This window comes from Salvia miltiorrhiza, chromosome 3, assembly GCF_028751815.1.
Source record: "Salvia miltiorrhiza cultivar Shanhuang (shh) chromosome 3, IMPLAD_Smil_shh, whole genome shotgun sequence".
Classification (NCBI taxonomy): Eukaryota; Viridiplantae; Streptophyta; class Magnoliopsida; order Lamiales; family Lamiaceae; genus Salvia; species Salvia miltiorrhiza.
In genome coordinates this window covers 53,574,276-53,587,265 of record NC_080389.1, presented here as the reverse complement: position 1 = coordinate 53,587,265, position 12,990 = coordinate 53,574,276, and the positions used below count along the sequence as shown (strand labels likewise).

The following is a 12,990-nucleotide window of genomic DNA, read 5'->3' as shown; positions in this document are numbered from 1 at the left end:
CAATGACTTTGTAGAGGCTACAAATAAGTGAAATAGGCCTAAACTCCTCAAGTGAGCAAGCTCCTTCTTTTTTAGGAATGAGAACGATGAATGAAGAGTTACATCCCCGAGGGATTTTGCCATTGGAGTGAAATTCAGTCATCACCTTTAAAAAATCTTTCTTGATAATCTCCCATGACGCTTTCCAGAACTTGAGGTTAAAGCCATCCGGTCCCGGGCTCTTGTCACCGTCACAACTCCAAATGGCCTCTTTAATTTCTGATTCTGAAAAAGTTTTGATCAGCTCCGCATTATTCGCTGCAGAAACTTTCCGAGCAGTGAAATCTCCCGGTATCATAGGTAGGACGCGCGGCGTCTTCTTGAAGTGATTCTCGAAGAACGTTTTGACGTTCTCCTTAATGGTCTTTGGATCCTCGATCCAGCAGCCCCCAACATCAAGCCCTGCAATTTCATTATTCTTTCTTCTCCCAACAATTGCTTTGTGATAAAAACTAGTATTCAGATCGCCCTCCTTGACCCATTTGACTTTCGCCTTTTGTTGGAGAAGACTACATTTTTCTTTGGATTTAAGGAAAATCTTTGCTCGTAATTCATTTCTCCTGATTGTCTCACTCTCCTCAAGACCAAAGGTGTCATCAAAAATGTCCAGCTCCTGAAGTTCATCCTTAAGATCTGTCAATCCGTGGTCAATGTTGCCATAAATCCTCAGATTCCACTCTTTCAACGCACTCTTCACCAATTTCAATTTCTCTTTGAACACAAAGCAGCTCCATCCTTCAATCTTAGCTTCATCCCAAGATTTCCTTACCAACGCGCAAAAATCTGGGTGGGAGAGCCAAGAATTGAGGAACCTAAAAGGTTTGGGTCCCCAGTTCTTGGTTTTTGTAGTCAGGAAGATCGGACAATGATCCGACACTGATCTCTGAAGCCCCCTTCCGACTGTGTCCGGCCATTCCTGCATCCATTTCTCGTTGACCATAAATCTGTCTAGTTTGCTCTTACATCCTCCACCAGGTTGATACCACGTAAACTTTCTCCCCTGTGTTCTGATTTCCAGCAGATTACTTTGCCAAATAAAAGCGTCAAAAGACCTTGCATCTGCTTGATTAAAGACAGCACCTTTCCCCACCCTTTCTCCCGGATCACGCACTGCGTTGAAGTCGCCAAGAAAACACAGGCAAGAGTCTTTGTTTTGAAGAGCAATGAGCTGTAATGTATCCCACAAAGATTCCTTTTCGGTGGTTCCCATGGGCGCATACACATTAACAAAACAACAATGCAGGCCTCCTTGTAGCCAAATCCCATTAACAATAACAGCCCCCGTGACGTTCCATTTACTAGTTGCCACAAACTTATCCTTGTTCCAGACCGATAGTATTCCACCCGATCTGCCTTCTGACTCCCTCACAGCCCAATCAAAATTACTCCTCCCCCACCACTTATCACACATTGAGGAACAGAAAATTTCCATTTTGGTTTCCTGAACAAAACAAAAATCTAAAGCATTTTTCCTAACCAATTCTCCGATATCACTCTGTTTAATGGAACTCCCCAAGCCTCTAATGTTGTAAGATAAAATATTCATTAAAAACCTGTTTCAATATCACCCACGACCGTCGGATGTCCTGCCTTTGCTCTTTGCTCCTTCAATTGCTCGATCATGACCGCGTCTTGGTGATTGCTCGACAAACCCAACTTCTTGGCAAAGAGCCATGTTCTTGTATCTTCATCTCTCTCCGAATTCTCCAAATCCACCTCAGTAGATCGCAAGCCGCTTCCATTCTTGCCCATCTCACCCTCTGATTCAATATCAGCAATGAAATTGCCCCAAACTTGATGCTGATTTTCGGTGGCTTTTGATTTCTGAGTTTTCTTCCTCGGACCTCCTCCTCGTCTGTTCGCCGTTCCTTTCTTAGAAACAACCCCCGCAGTGAGAGAATCTGGTACCCTCGAGGGATCGCACTCCTCCCCCTCAAGTTCATTTTGAAATTCCTTCTCTTTCTCGTTTCTACTCCCTTCATTGATCTCTCTATCTCTAGTCTCTGGCTCATTTGAAGGCGATTTATCAGTCTCTTCGGAGGAAACCCGCTGGACTTGGCTTCCTTTATCTGTGTCAGAGTAATGTGAGAACGGGCCATTGGTTTCCACAACCTTCCTCTCGAGTTCCGAGACGCCGTTTTTTTGAGTAACCGAATCGTTTCCTTCACCGTCCTCTGTTTCCGACTCGACGATGAAAGCCTTCGCCGGAGACTGTGAGATATCTTGTAAAGAACATTCTGAGTCAGCATCTTCATCCAAAGACCACACTTCCTCCTCCGGGGAAACGAAATTATAGGGCATTTCTTCCACCCGGATTTGGAACGAAGCACCGTCGATTTTACATTTCAGTATGTTTCCGATGGAGTTGAACCCAGTAGACATATGTATAAAAGCCACGTCCAGCCTCTCTTTCGTTCTTGTTTTTTCTTCAATTTTCAGAAGCAACCCGAACCTCGCGCTTGCCGTACTGAAGAAACGGGAATTCCAAACATGTAGCGGGACTCCGGTCCATTTAGTCCAGACAACTCTTTGATAGTTGATATCAACAAATTTCCAAGGCCTCCACCACTGCAACCAGAAGTCTCTCAATTCGTTGAGCTTATTGAGATTTTCCTCAATCGTCCGCTCGTTGCTGCTTTGGATTAGGACCATGTTGCCACCGAGGGAGTTCAGCTTAAAACAACCTGCGCATTCACTATTTATTTCCTCTCGAACTTTCTCCCAGAGAAACTCAGATTTAATGTAACCTGTAAAAGCCCCATTAAGCCAAACCAAGTCTTCTTCCGTCGTCTTGAACTGTAATGTTTCATCATCAAGTTCTTTATCATCTTTAGCACCTGTAAGAGCTTCCTTAAAGGAGACACCTGCGTGCCTATTATACACCTTCATGGTGCATGGCTGTATCTGTTCCAACTTCTTTTCTTTGACGCTATTCTGCTCATTCCTTCTCTTCTCATCAACCCTTTCGAATTTAGGTTTATAATCCCTTTGGAATTTAGGCTTATAAACTCTAACCTTATAACTGCCAATCCAAAGTTTGTTCAGGTCCACCAGTAAAGTCTCAGACCTCTCCACCTTTTCAAATCGAACAAAGCCGAACGGTCTTCCCCAAAGATCTCTCTTCCTTGGGCAGTATACATCCACCGTCTTCGCAACCGTCTCGAACTTACGTCTGAGAAAATCAATGCTGCAATCCTCTGGGATGTTGTTAAAGAAAAAGGTTGTAGTGTCATCACGTTCATTCGAACTCCAATCTCTCCTCCCATTCAAACTGCTCCGATTCCAGCTTCTTGCCTGTTTTCTCTCGACATGTTTTGGACCAATCCCTCTTCTTCTCACCACTCTCCACTCTCTCTCACTCTGTCTAGGCTCCATTGTAGAGAAAATCACCTGTTTTATGAAGTAATCAACTACAACGAACAATACATCAATCTAACCGAACATCTGTAAGATAAGCTCTGTCCTTAAACTTTGCTAATTTCAGTTCAAGTCTTGTCCATTCGTTTCAACATGGCACTTTCAATTCATTACAGTTATCCTACAATACATTCAACCCCAACAACAACCCATCTGCTTGAAAACCTTCAAGGTAATTTGCTGTCTCAAGTACTAAATTCAGTTCGCATCCATATCAACTGCACATCACCCGAGATAAGGAAGTAGAACTTAGCTTTTGAATAGGAAGGGCTGACTTGCGGATCTGGACGCTGATCTTTCAAAAAGAGTCAAAAAATGCGCATTCTCGCCGGACTTGAGGGCTGCGTTGGGCCTGGAGACGTGGTCTCGCCGTAGTGGATAGTCTCGCTGGTCTGGAATCGAAGGTAGCTACCGCAGGTTTCGCCGGAGAAAGGTGTCGCCGATCTGGAGTCGAAGGCAGACTAATTCTGGGCGGCGGATCTGTGGGCGGATCTGGCTGATAACTGTGCGCGGTAGGGGAGGGCTCGGCTAAGATGACGTGGCCGGCAAAGGCCTCAGGGCAGCGGATCTGTACGCTGATCTTTCGTAAAGAGTCGGAAGGCCTGGCTGAAGCGCGATCTCGCCGGACTGGAGGGCTGCGGTGGGCCTTCTTTAGTCCGACATCAGCGGCAGAGCTTCTTCAGTGGCAAGGGGTGAGACCGGCAGTGGCGGTGGCAGCCTGGCAGCGGCAGGGAGAATACGACGGCATTCGGAGAGGGAACTCCGGCAAACTCCAGAAATGGCGCAGCAGGTCAGTGATTAGATTTGGGAGGGGAGGAAAATCACCGATTTTTTTGACAAAATTGAATCAATTTGCAGATGGAGGCTGAGCCGAAAATCAAATGGAGACGGAGGACGGCGGAAGTGAGGCCGGGGCGCAAGGTGGAGGCAGGTGACTAGGGGCGTGCAGGAGCCAGATAGCTAATCAAAGCTTCTAAGATCTGATCGCCGAACGTCGGAAACGAGGCAGGTGAGGCTGGTGTCGACGCCGGAGATGGAGCTGCGCCTGAGACAGAGCGCGGCGCGGGTGAGAAAGTGTCGAGCGACTGTCGACGACGCGGGTGAGCTCGTCGGCGTGATGGCGTCGGAGGACAAATCACGTCTTTGCTCTCTATTATGCTATACTCTATAAATAGCATAAGCTTATCTTGGTGTGTAAGTTTTTGTTTCCACTACTGAATAAACACACCTTCATCCTTTTACTCTCTAACTTTCTGTTCACGAAATACACACATTCAACATGGTATCCAGAGCCTAGTTGGATCTCTGAGCTATGGGAAAGGTTCGCCACACGCCGTGGAATATTTTGCTTGATGAGGAAGCTGGTGATCGTAATCAGCGACAGGAAGAGCCTGTTCCGAAAGATGATTTGCGGAATAGATCTGGTGGTTTTCGCAGCTCTGAGGAAACGAGCTCGCAATCCTTGGATCCAAAGCAGATCGAGGAAATTTTGCAGCTGCATAATGCTGACCATCCCGGTATGCAACTAGTATCCGCTCAATTAACAGGTAATAACTTCTTAAACTAGAGTAGATCTGTTAAGAGAGCGTTAGGTGCTGAAAGTAAATTGGAATTACTTGATGGAACTCTCCGTGAGCCTGATTTTGCTTCTCCCTACTACAAAGCTTGGATTAAAGCTGATTATATGGTCTTCTCTTGGATTATTAACTCTATATCTAAGGAATTAGTCAATGCTTTTGTGCATATTGAAAATACTAAGAAACTGTGGGATGCGATTTGCCAACGGTTTGGTCGAAGCAATGGTCCAAAGATATATAGATTGCAACGTGAAATCAGTGGTTATACCCAAGGGAACCAGAGCGTGCTTGTATACTTTAATAATCTTACTGCTTTGTGGGATGAATTGAATATGTTACTACCTCCATTAACTTGTGTCTGTGGCACTCGAGAAGCTGGTGTTAACAGAGAAGAAAATCAGCGACTTATGCAGTTTTTGCTTGGTCTCAATGAATCATTTGGGAGTGCTCGCAGTCAAATCTTGTTTCTTGATCCTTTGCCAAGCGTAAACCGTGCTTATTCTATGGTTCTACAAATTGAAGATCAGAAAATCACGGTAGAAAGTTTTGGAGATGCACATGTTATGCAGGCTGTGGCTGGGGGTAAACAAAGCTCTAGCAAAGGGAAGAAGTCTTTTGGATTCAGTAGGCAATCACAGCTGCCTTATAAAGGCAGGAAATCAAAGGATGAGCGGTTGAAGCTATTTTGCAACCATTGTGAACGCAATGGACATGAAGAAAGTGAATGCTTCAAGCTCCATGGTTTTCCTGACTGGTATAAACGGCTTTGTTGTTTATGATTTCGTAAGCTTATAATCTAGTTTGTATACTCTGGTGTTGTAATGCTTACTCTGGTGAGGTTGTCAGAGCAGAGAGTTCGCGCTGCTGCCAGAGCAGAGAGATCGCGCTGCTGCCAGAGCAGAGAGATCGCGCTGCTGCCAGAGTCAGAGCCGAGGCATATCAGAGTCAAAGTTGCCAAGGCAGAGTCAACACTCCAGAGACAGAGTCAAAGTTTCCTTTGCAGAGCTAAAAGTCATAACTGTTTTGCATAACGGTTTCTTTGATGGTTGTTTACTGCTCGTTATTTTCAAAGCTTGCTATATAATGAGCAATTGGGTGTCTAATGTAGTAACACCAGTCAACACTTGTAACACCTTGCAAAATTCTCAGTTCGTGAATCAATAATAGAAGCTCCCTTTCTTGGTCCCGTGGATAAAGGGTTTCAGCCCGAACCACGTAAATCTTTTGTGTTCATCGCAATTTCTTCGTCGATTTATCTTTACAAGTGGCGCCGTCTGTGGGAATTCTTGATCCACAACCGACGCAGGAATGTCGATGCCACGAATTGAGACCGAGAAGTTTACGGGGAAGAATGATTTTGGGTTATGGCGTATCAAGATGCGTGCATTGTTGATCCAGCAAGGTTTGGCGGCAGCTCTGAAAGGGGATGATGAATCTTCTTCATCGGCGGTTACAAGGGATTCCGCGGCAGCTGTGGAGGCAGAACTCAAGAAAGCAGAAATGCGTGAGAGGGCCCATAGCCTTATCATCCTATGCCTAGGTGATAAGGTTTTGAGGGAGGTGGCCAGAGAGAAATCTGCAGCGGCGGTGTGGGCAAAGTTGGAGGCGATTTACATGACAAAATCGCTTGCGAATCGGTTGTTCTTGAAGCAAAGGCTGTACTCCTACAGAATCTTGGATGGAAAACCGATTGATGATCAACTGGAGGTATTCAATAAGATCATTGATGATCTTGAAAATGTTGATGTGCGAATAGGAGATGAGGATCAAGCAATTATCCTACTCAATGCTCTCCCGAGTTCATATGATCAACTCAAGGATGATATGTTGTATGGGAGAGAAAGTGACATCACAGTGGAGGAGGTTCAGTCTGCTCTGAAATCTAAGGAACTACAGAAGGCATCATCAACATCATCTCACGAGAAAGAAGCTGTTGGTGAGGGCTTGACTGTAAAACAGAAAGGGGATAAATCCAAGAAATCCAAGAAGGAATTCAAGAAGGGTAAACAGGAGAAGGGAAACAAGAACTCTGATGAGGATGTTCAAACTTGCTATCACTGCAAGAAGCCGGGCCATTGGAAGAGGGACTGCCACATTTGGAAGAAAAGCCAAAAGCAGTCCAACACTACCAAGAAGCAAGAGCCCAAGGAGCAAGAGCAGTGTGACACTGCAAAGGCTTTGAATGTGATGCAAGGTGATTTGGATGACCAATGGATACTGGATTCAGGATGCTCCTTCCACATGTGTCCAGTTAAAAGTTGGTTTACTGATTTGCAATTTCAATCGGAAAGAACAGTGGTTCTTGGAAATAACCAGACCTGTGAAATCAAAGGAAATGGGAGTATAAAGTTCAGACTGCATGATGGCACCATCAGGACTTTGATGGAGGTGAGGTACATCCCTAGTCTGAAAAGGAATCTGATATCCCTTGGATCTCTTGAAACGAAGGGGTATGAATGGAGATCTGTAAAGGGTGGAGTTGTTGTCACCAAAGACAACAAGGTCATTTTGAAGGGGATGAGGAGGAATGGTTTATATTACCTTGAAGCAACAGCCATCACAGGGCAGTCCGACTCCATGAAGAAAGATGAATCAATCTTGTGGCATAAAAGATTGGCTCATGTTGGAGAGAAAGGGCTCAATCAGTTGCTGAAACAGAACAAGATCAGCAACCCTATTCCATTCAAGGTGGACATGTGTGAGCAGTGCATCTTAAGCAAAAGCAAGAGACTCCCATTTGATACAGGTGAACATACATCTAAAGCTCCTCTGGATTATGTTTATTTTGATTTGTGGGGACCAACACAAACTGAAAGTCTTGGAAAAGGGAGATATTACATGTCTATAATGGATGATTACTCTAGGAAGTTGTGGATTTTCATCTTGAAGGATAAAACTGAGGCACTAGAGAAATTCAAAGTGTGGTGTAATGAGGTGGAGACTGAAAAGGCAACCAAGGTGAAGTGCTTGAGGACAGATAATGGTTTGGAATTTGTGTCCAAAGAGTTCAATGATTTCTACTCTGGAAGGGGAATCCAGAGACACAAGACAGCCCCAGGAACTCCACAACAGAATGGGGTTGTTGAGAGGATGAATAGGACCATTCTGGAAAGGATAAGGTGTATGTTGTTTGACTCAGGGCTGCCAAAGAAATTCTGGGCAGAGGCTGCTGTCACTGCAGCCTATTTGATCAACAAATCTCCTTCATCCGCTATTGAATTCAGAATTCCAGATGAGCTCTGGTATGGTTCTACATCCAACTATTCACATTTGAAGACTTTTGGGTGCAGAGCATACATACATGTCAGACAAGAGAAGCTTGAACCAATGGCCTTAAAATGTGTGATGTTGGGCTACCCCAAGGGTGTGAAGGGGTACAATTTGTGGTGCACTGAACCAGGAATGGGGAGAGTATACATCAGCAGAGATGTAGTCTTTGATGAAGCTCTCATGCCTTATAAAGTAGGATCTGATCCAGAGAAAGAAAATGCAGATGGTAAAATTCTGTTGGATGAATTGCTTGATAGGAACCATGCTGATAATGAATCAGGTGGAGCAACTGAAGTCTCTCAACAAGCTGCAGATGATGAAGATGTTGGGAGCAGCTCTGACAATCTAAGCTCATATCAACTAGCAAGGGATCGAGCAAGGAGGCAGCCCAAGCCACCTCAGAGATATAACCAAGCTGAGATGGTATACTTTGCTCTGAGCATTGCAGAGGAGCTGGAGTATCAGGAGCCCAAATCCTATGCAGAGGCTATGAAGGGACCAGAGATAGAACAATGGCTCTTAGCCATGAAGGAGGAGATGAACTCTCTTGAAAGGAATGGTACCTGGATACTGGTATCAAAGCCACTGAACAAGAAATTAGTAAGCTGCAAATGGATCTTCAAGAAGAAGATTGAGGTTATTGGGAAGGAGCAGACCAGGTACAAAGCAAGATTGGTGGCAAGAGGTTTCACTCAAAAGGAGGGAATTGATTATAATGAAGTTTTCTCACCTGTGGTTAAGCATACTTCCATTAGAGTTATGCTATCAGTTGTTGCTCAGTTTGATATGGAGCTTGAGCAGATGGATGTTAAAACCGCATTTCTACATGGAGAGTTGGAGGAGAAGATCCATATGGTCCAGCCTGAGGGGTTTGTACTTCCAGAGACAAGCAACAAGGTGTGTTTACTTCAGAAAAGCTTATATGGTCTCAAACAGAGTTCAAGGCAATGGTACAAAAGGTTTGATGAGCATATGGGATTCACAAAATCTGCATATGATAGCTGCATTTATTTGAAGAAAATGAATGAAGTTACTGTTGCATATTTGCTGTTATATGTAGATGACATGTTAATAGCTAGTAAAGATAAGGCTGAAATCAAGGTAATCAAAGATGGTTTAAATCAAGAGTTTGAAATGAAAGATCTTGGTGCAGCTAAAAGGATTCTTGGGATGGATATCGTGAGAGATAGGAAGACTGGAAAGCTATGGTTATGTCAAAAAGATTACATATTGAAGATGTTAAAGAAATTCAATATGCATGAATCAAAGGCTGTTACAGTGCCCCTAGCTGTTCATCTGCAACTCTCAGATAAACAAAAGCCGAAGAATGATGCAGAGAGACACCTAATGATAAATATACCTTACTCAAATTTAGTGGGAAGCTTGATGTACACAATGGTCTGCACTAGGCCAGACATTGCACAAGCTATAAGTGTTATGAGCAGGTATATGGTGGATCCTGGTAGAGAGCATTGGGAAGCTCTCAAGAAGGTGCTGAGGTATCTAAAGGGCAGTGCAGACAGAGCTATTTTGTTCCAGAGGAAGGAAGACATCAGCAAGCCTTTCTTGATGGGATACACTGACTCTGACTATGCTGCTAACACAGACAACAGGAGATCTCAGTCAGGTTACATTTTCACACTCTTTGGATCAGCTGTTAGTTGGAAATCTTCACTACAATCTGTAGTTGCATTATCAACCACTGAAGCAGAGTACATGGCTGCAACCGAAGCTGTCAAGGAAGCTGTGTGGCTCAAAGGATTAGTGCATGATTTTGGTATTGAGGAAAGTTCTGTAATTTTTAAGTGTGACAGTCAGAGTGCTTTGTATCTTATGAAACATCAAACTTTTCATGAGAGATCTAAGCATATAGATGTCAGAATGCATTTCATAAGAGATATAGTTGATCAAGGATTGGTGAAGATGGAGAAAGTTGGGACAGAGGAGAATGCAGCTGATGCGCTGACTAAGGCTTTGCCTACTGCTAAGTTTGAGCATTGTCTTAAGTTGGTAAATCTACTGATTTGAAGTTTGATACAGAATTAAATGTTTCGGAGGAAGAACTAGAGTTTTTTTGTTATTGTTGTCAATTATTAGCTTAGAAATCAGGTGGAGATTTGTTGTTTATGATTTCGTAAGCTTATAATCTAGTTTGTATACTTTGGTGTTGTAATGTTTACTCTGGTGAGGTTGTCAGAGCAGAGAGTTCGCGCTGCTGCCAGAACAGAGAGATCGCGCTGCTGCCAGAGTCAGAGTTGCCAAGGCTGAGTCAACACTCCAGAGACAAAGTCAAAGTTTCCTTTGCAGAGCTAAAAGTCATAACTGTTTTGCATAACGGTTTCTTTTATGGTTGTTTACAGCTCGTTATTTTCAAAGCTTGCTATATAATGAGCAATTGGGTGTCTAATGTAGTAACACCATTCAACACTTGTAACACCTTGTAAAATTCTCAGTTCGTGAATCAATAATAGAAGCTCCCTTTCTTGGTCCCGTGGATGTAGGGTTTCAGCCCGAACCACGTAAATCTTTTGTGTTCATCGCAATTTCTTCGTCGATTTATCTTTACAGGCTTAAAGAGGGAAAACTAAAATCCAAAGTGAATTATGTAGAGACAACGAGTGAAGAGGATCGAAATGGGCATGGAAGATCAGCTGTTGATACAGATCAGTCACTAATGAAGCTTATACAGAATGAGATCAATAAATGTGTTGGAAATATGGTGCCTCAAACAGGGAATGCAGGGGTATAGAAGGCTGATGCAAATATGATTCAAGGAGGGATGGAGTTTGAAGGACATTATACTTTTAGTGTGCTCACTGCCAGTTCTCAAAACATCTGGATATTGGACTCTGGAGCTAGCACGCATATATGTTGTAATTATGCTCTTCTGAAGGCTATTCAAGGGCTTGACCGACCACATGACATTCACTTACCAGATGGAAATGTAAGGAAGGTAACTCATGAAGGAGAGGCAGAGTTAACAATTGAGCTGACATTGAAGAATGTATTGTATGCTCCTAATTTCACACACAACCTGATCTCAGTGGCTCAATTAACCAAAGATAATGCAGCTCGGTGCTTATTCCTGCCCACACACTGCATTATTCAGAGGATCAACTCTGATCATATATTGGCAATGGAGAAATTGAGGAGAAATTTATATATTCTTGAAGGAATGCAGACTGCCTCTGCGTTTGTGGTTAGTAAACCACCAACCCAAAGTCTGGAGATGTGGCATATACAGCTTGGTCATCCCTCCGTCGGAGTTATGAGACATATACCCATGATAGCTGAGTTATTGAACGAGGGAGCTACTACAAAGCTAAAAGGATGTGAGGTATGCATCCAATCTAAGCAAACTCGAGTACCTTTTCCTGTATTACATAGGAGATCTGCTGCATTGTTTGATATTGTTCATGCCGATGTCTGGGGGCCATATAACGATGATAATTTGTGCAACGTGCGTTTTATGCTTACTCTTGTAGAAGATCACAGTAGGGTTACATGGATTTATTTGCTAAGCTCAAATGGATTGGTGTGTTCTACTCTACGTAAACACATTAATATGGTGAAAACTCAGTTTGGGGTAACTATTAAGAATCTACGAACAGATAATGGTACTTAATTCATTAACAAAGATATGAGTGCTATGCTTGCTGAATTTGGCATTCATCATCAGAAATCATGTGTGTACACACCTCAGCAAAATGGAATTGTTGAGAGGAGGCATAGGAGCCTTTTACAAATTGCACAAGCTTTGATGATTGAGAGTCGTTTGCCTGCTATTTTCTGGCCGTTTTCTTTGCTAGCTGCTACTTGGATTATCAATCGACTGCCTAGCAAAGTTATTGATTGGAGTACACCCTTTTCTATCATGTTCAACCAAGAACTTGACATGCTTTCTTTGCAGCCATTTGGATGCTTGGCATATGCTGTTGACTTGTCTCCTACACGCAAGAAGTTTGATAGTCGTGGGATAAAGTGTGTTTTCCTTGGTTATGCCATGAATAACAAGGGATATTTACTCTATGATTTGGAGAGTCACAAAGTTATTACATGGCGGGATGTTACATTTCTTCCCAATATATATCCATATGCTTCTACTCCATCTGTTCCTATACAGCCTACTATTACTTTCTTGCCACCTCTAAACTTTGATGACTACTATGCTCCTTCTCCTACCCTGATACCTCCGTCTTCTTCCATTCTTAGTCCAGACCATACTTCTCCCGCACCTTCTCCAGATATATCCAGCCTATATCTAAACTCTCATTCTCCTACCCAGTCCACTGATGCTCTACCTGTTACACAGCCTCTCCCTGCACCAGTGCGATGTAGTACTCGCACTCGTCGACCACCTGCTTGGATGAAAGATTATATTGGCACCATTGAAGCTCTTCCATCCTTTGTTCAACCTGCTGCCTCATCTCTTACACCACTTACTTTTCCTTACACCGCTTCCAATATCTTAACTCCTCAATATACAGCCTTTCTAGTCAATGTGCAGGTTATCCGAGAGCCTACATCTTATGTGGAGGCTAGTCGCTCTGCTGAATGGTTGGCGGCTATGCAAACCGAGCTGACTGCTTTGGAAAGCAATCACACTTGGGAGTTGACAGCCTTACCCCAAGGAAAGAAGGCCATTGGATCAAAATGTGTTTATAAAGTGAAGTTGAATGCCGATGGT

The 12,990-nt window shown here is 43.5% G+C and overlaps 2 protein-coding genes across 2 annotated transcripts; both read left to right on the top strand.

The window, feature by feature from the left end:
• The first annotated feature begins 3,765 nt into the window (after positions 1 to 3,765).
• On the top strand, positions 3,766 to 4,431 carry LOC131014386 (uncharacterized). Its single transcript, XM_057942345.1, has 2 exons — positions 3,766 to 4,246; positions 4,315 to 4,431. Exons 1-2 carry the CDS (start codon positions 3,990 to 3,992, stop codon positions 4,361 to 4,363), a joined length of 306 nt encoding a protein of 101 aa, XP_057798328.1. The 5' UTR covers positions 3,766 to 3,989; the 3' UTR covers positions 4,364 to 4,431.
• Positions 4,432 to 4,768: 337 nt separating this feature from the next.
• On the top strand, positions 4,769 to 5,812 carry LOC131018991 (uncharacterized). Its single transcript, XM_057947676.1, has 2 exons — positions 4,769 to 5,003; positions 5,049 to 5,812. Exons 1-2 carry the CDS (start codon positions 4,769 to 4,771, stop codon positions 5,810 to 5,812), a joined length of 999 nt encoding a protein of 332 aa, XP_057803659.1.
• The last annotated feature ends 7,178 nt before the right edge of the window (positions 5,813 to 12,990 follow it).

Excerpts from the sequence above, each read along its gene's own strand:
- LOC131014386 (XM_057942345.1), top strand. The coding sequence starts at position 3,990 with ATGACGTGGCCGGCAAAGGCCTCAGGGCAGCGGATCTGTACGCTGATC. Across the intron at positions 4,247-4,314 it reads CTCCAGAAATGGCGCAGCAG|ATGGAGGCTGAGCCGAAAAT; the intron begins GTCAGTGATTAG and ends ATCAATTTGCAG.
- LOC131018991 (XM_057947676.1), top strand. The coding sequence starts at position 4,769 with ATGGGAAAGGTTCGCCACACGCCGTGGAATATTTTGCTTGATGAGGAA. Across the intron at positions 5,004-5,048 it reads AGTATCCGCTCAATTAACAG|GTGCTGAAAGTAAATTGGAA; the intron begins GTAATAACTTCT and ends AGAGAGCGTTAG.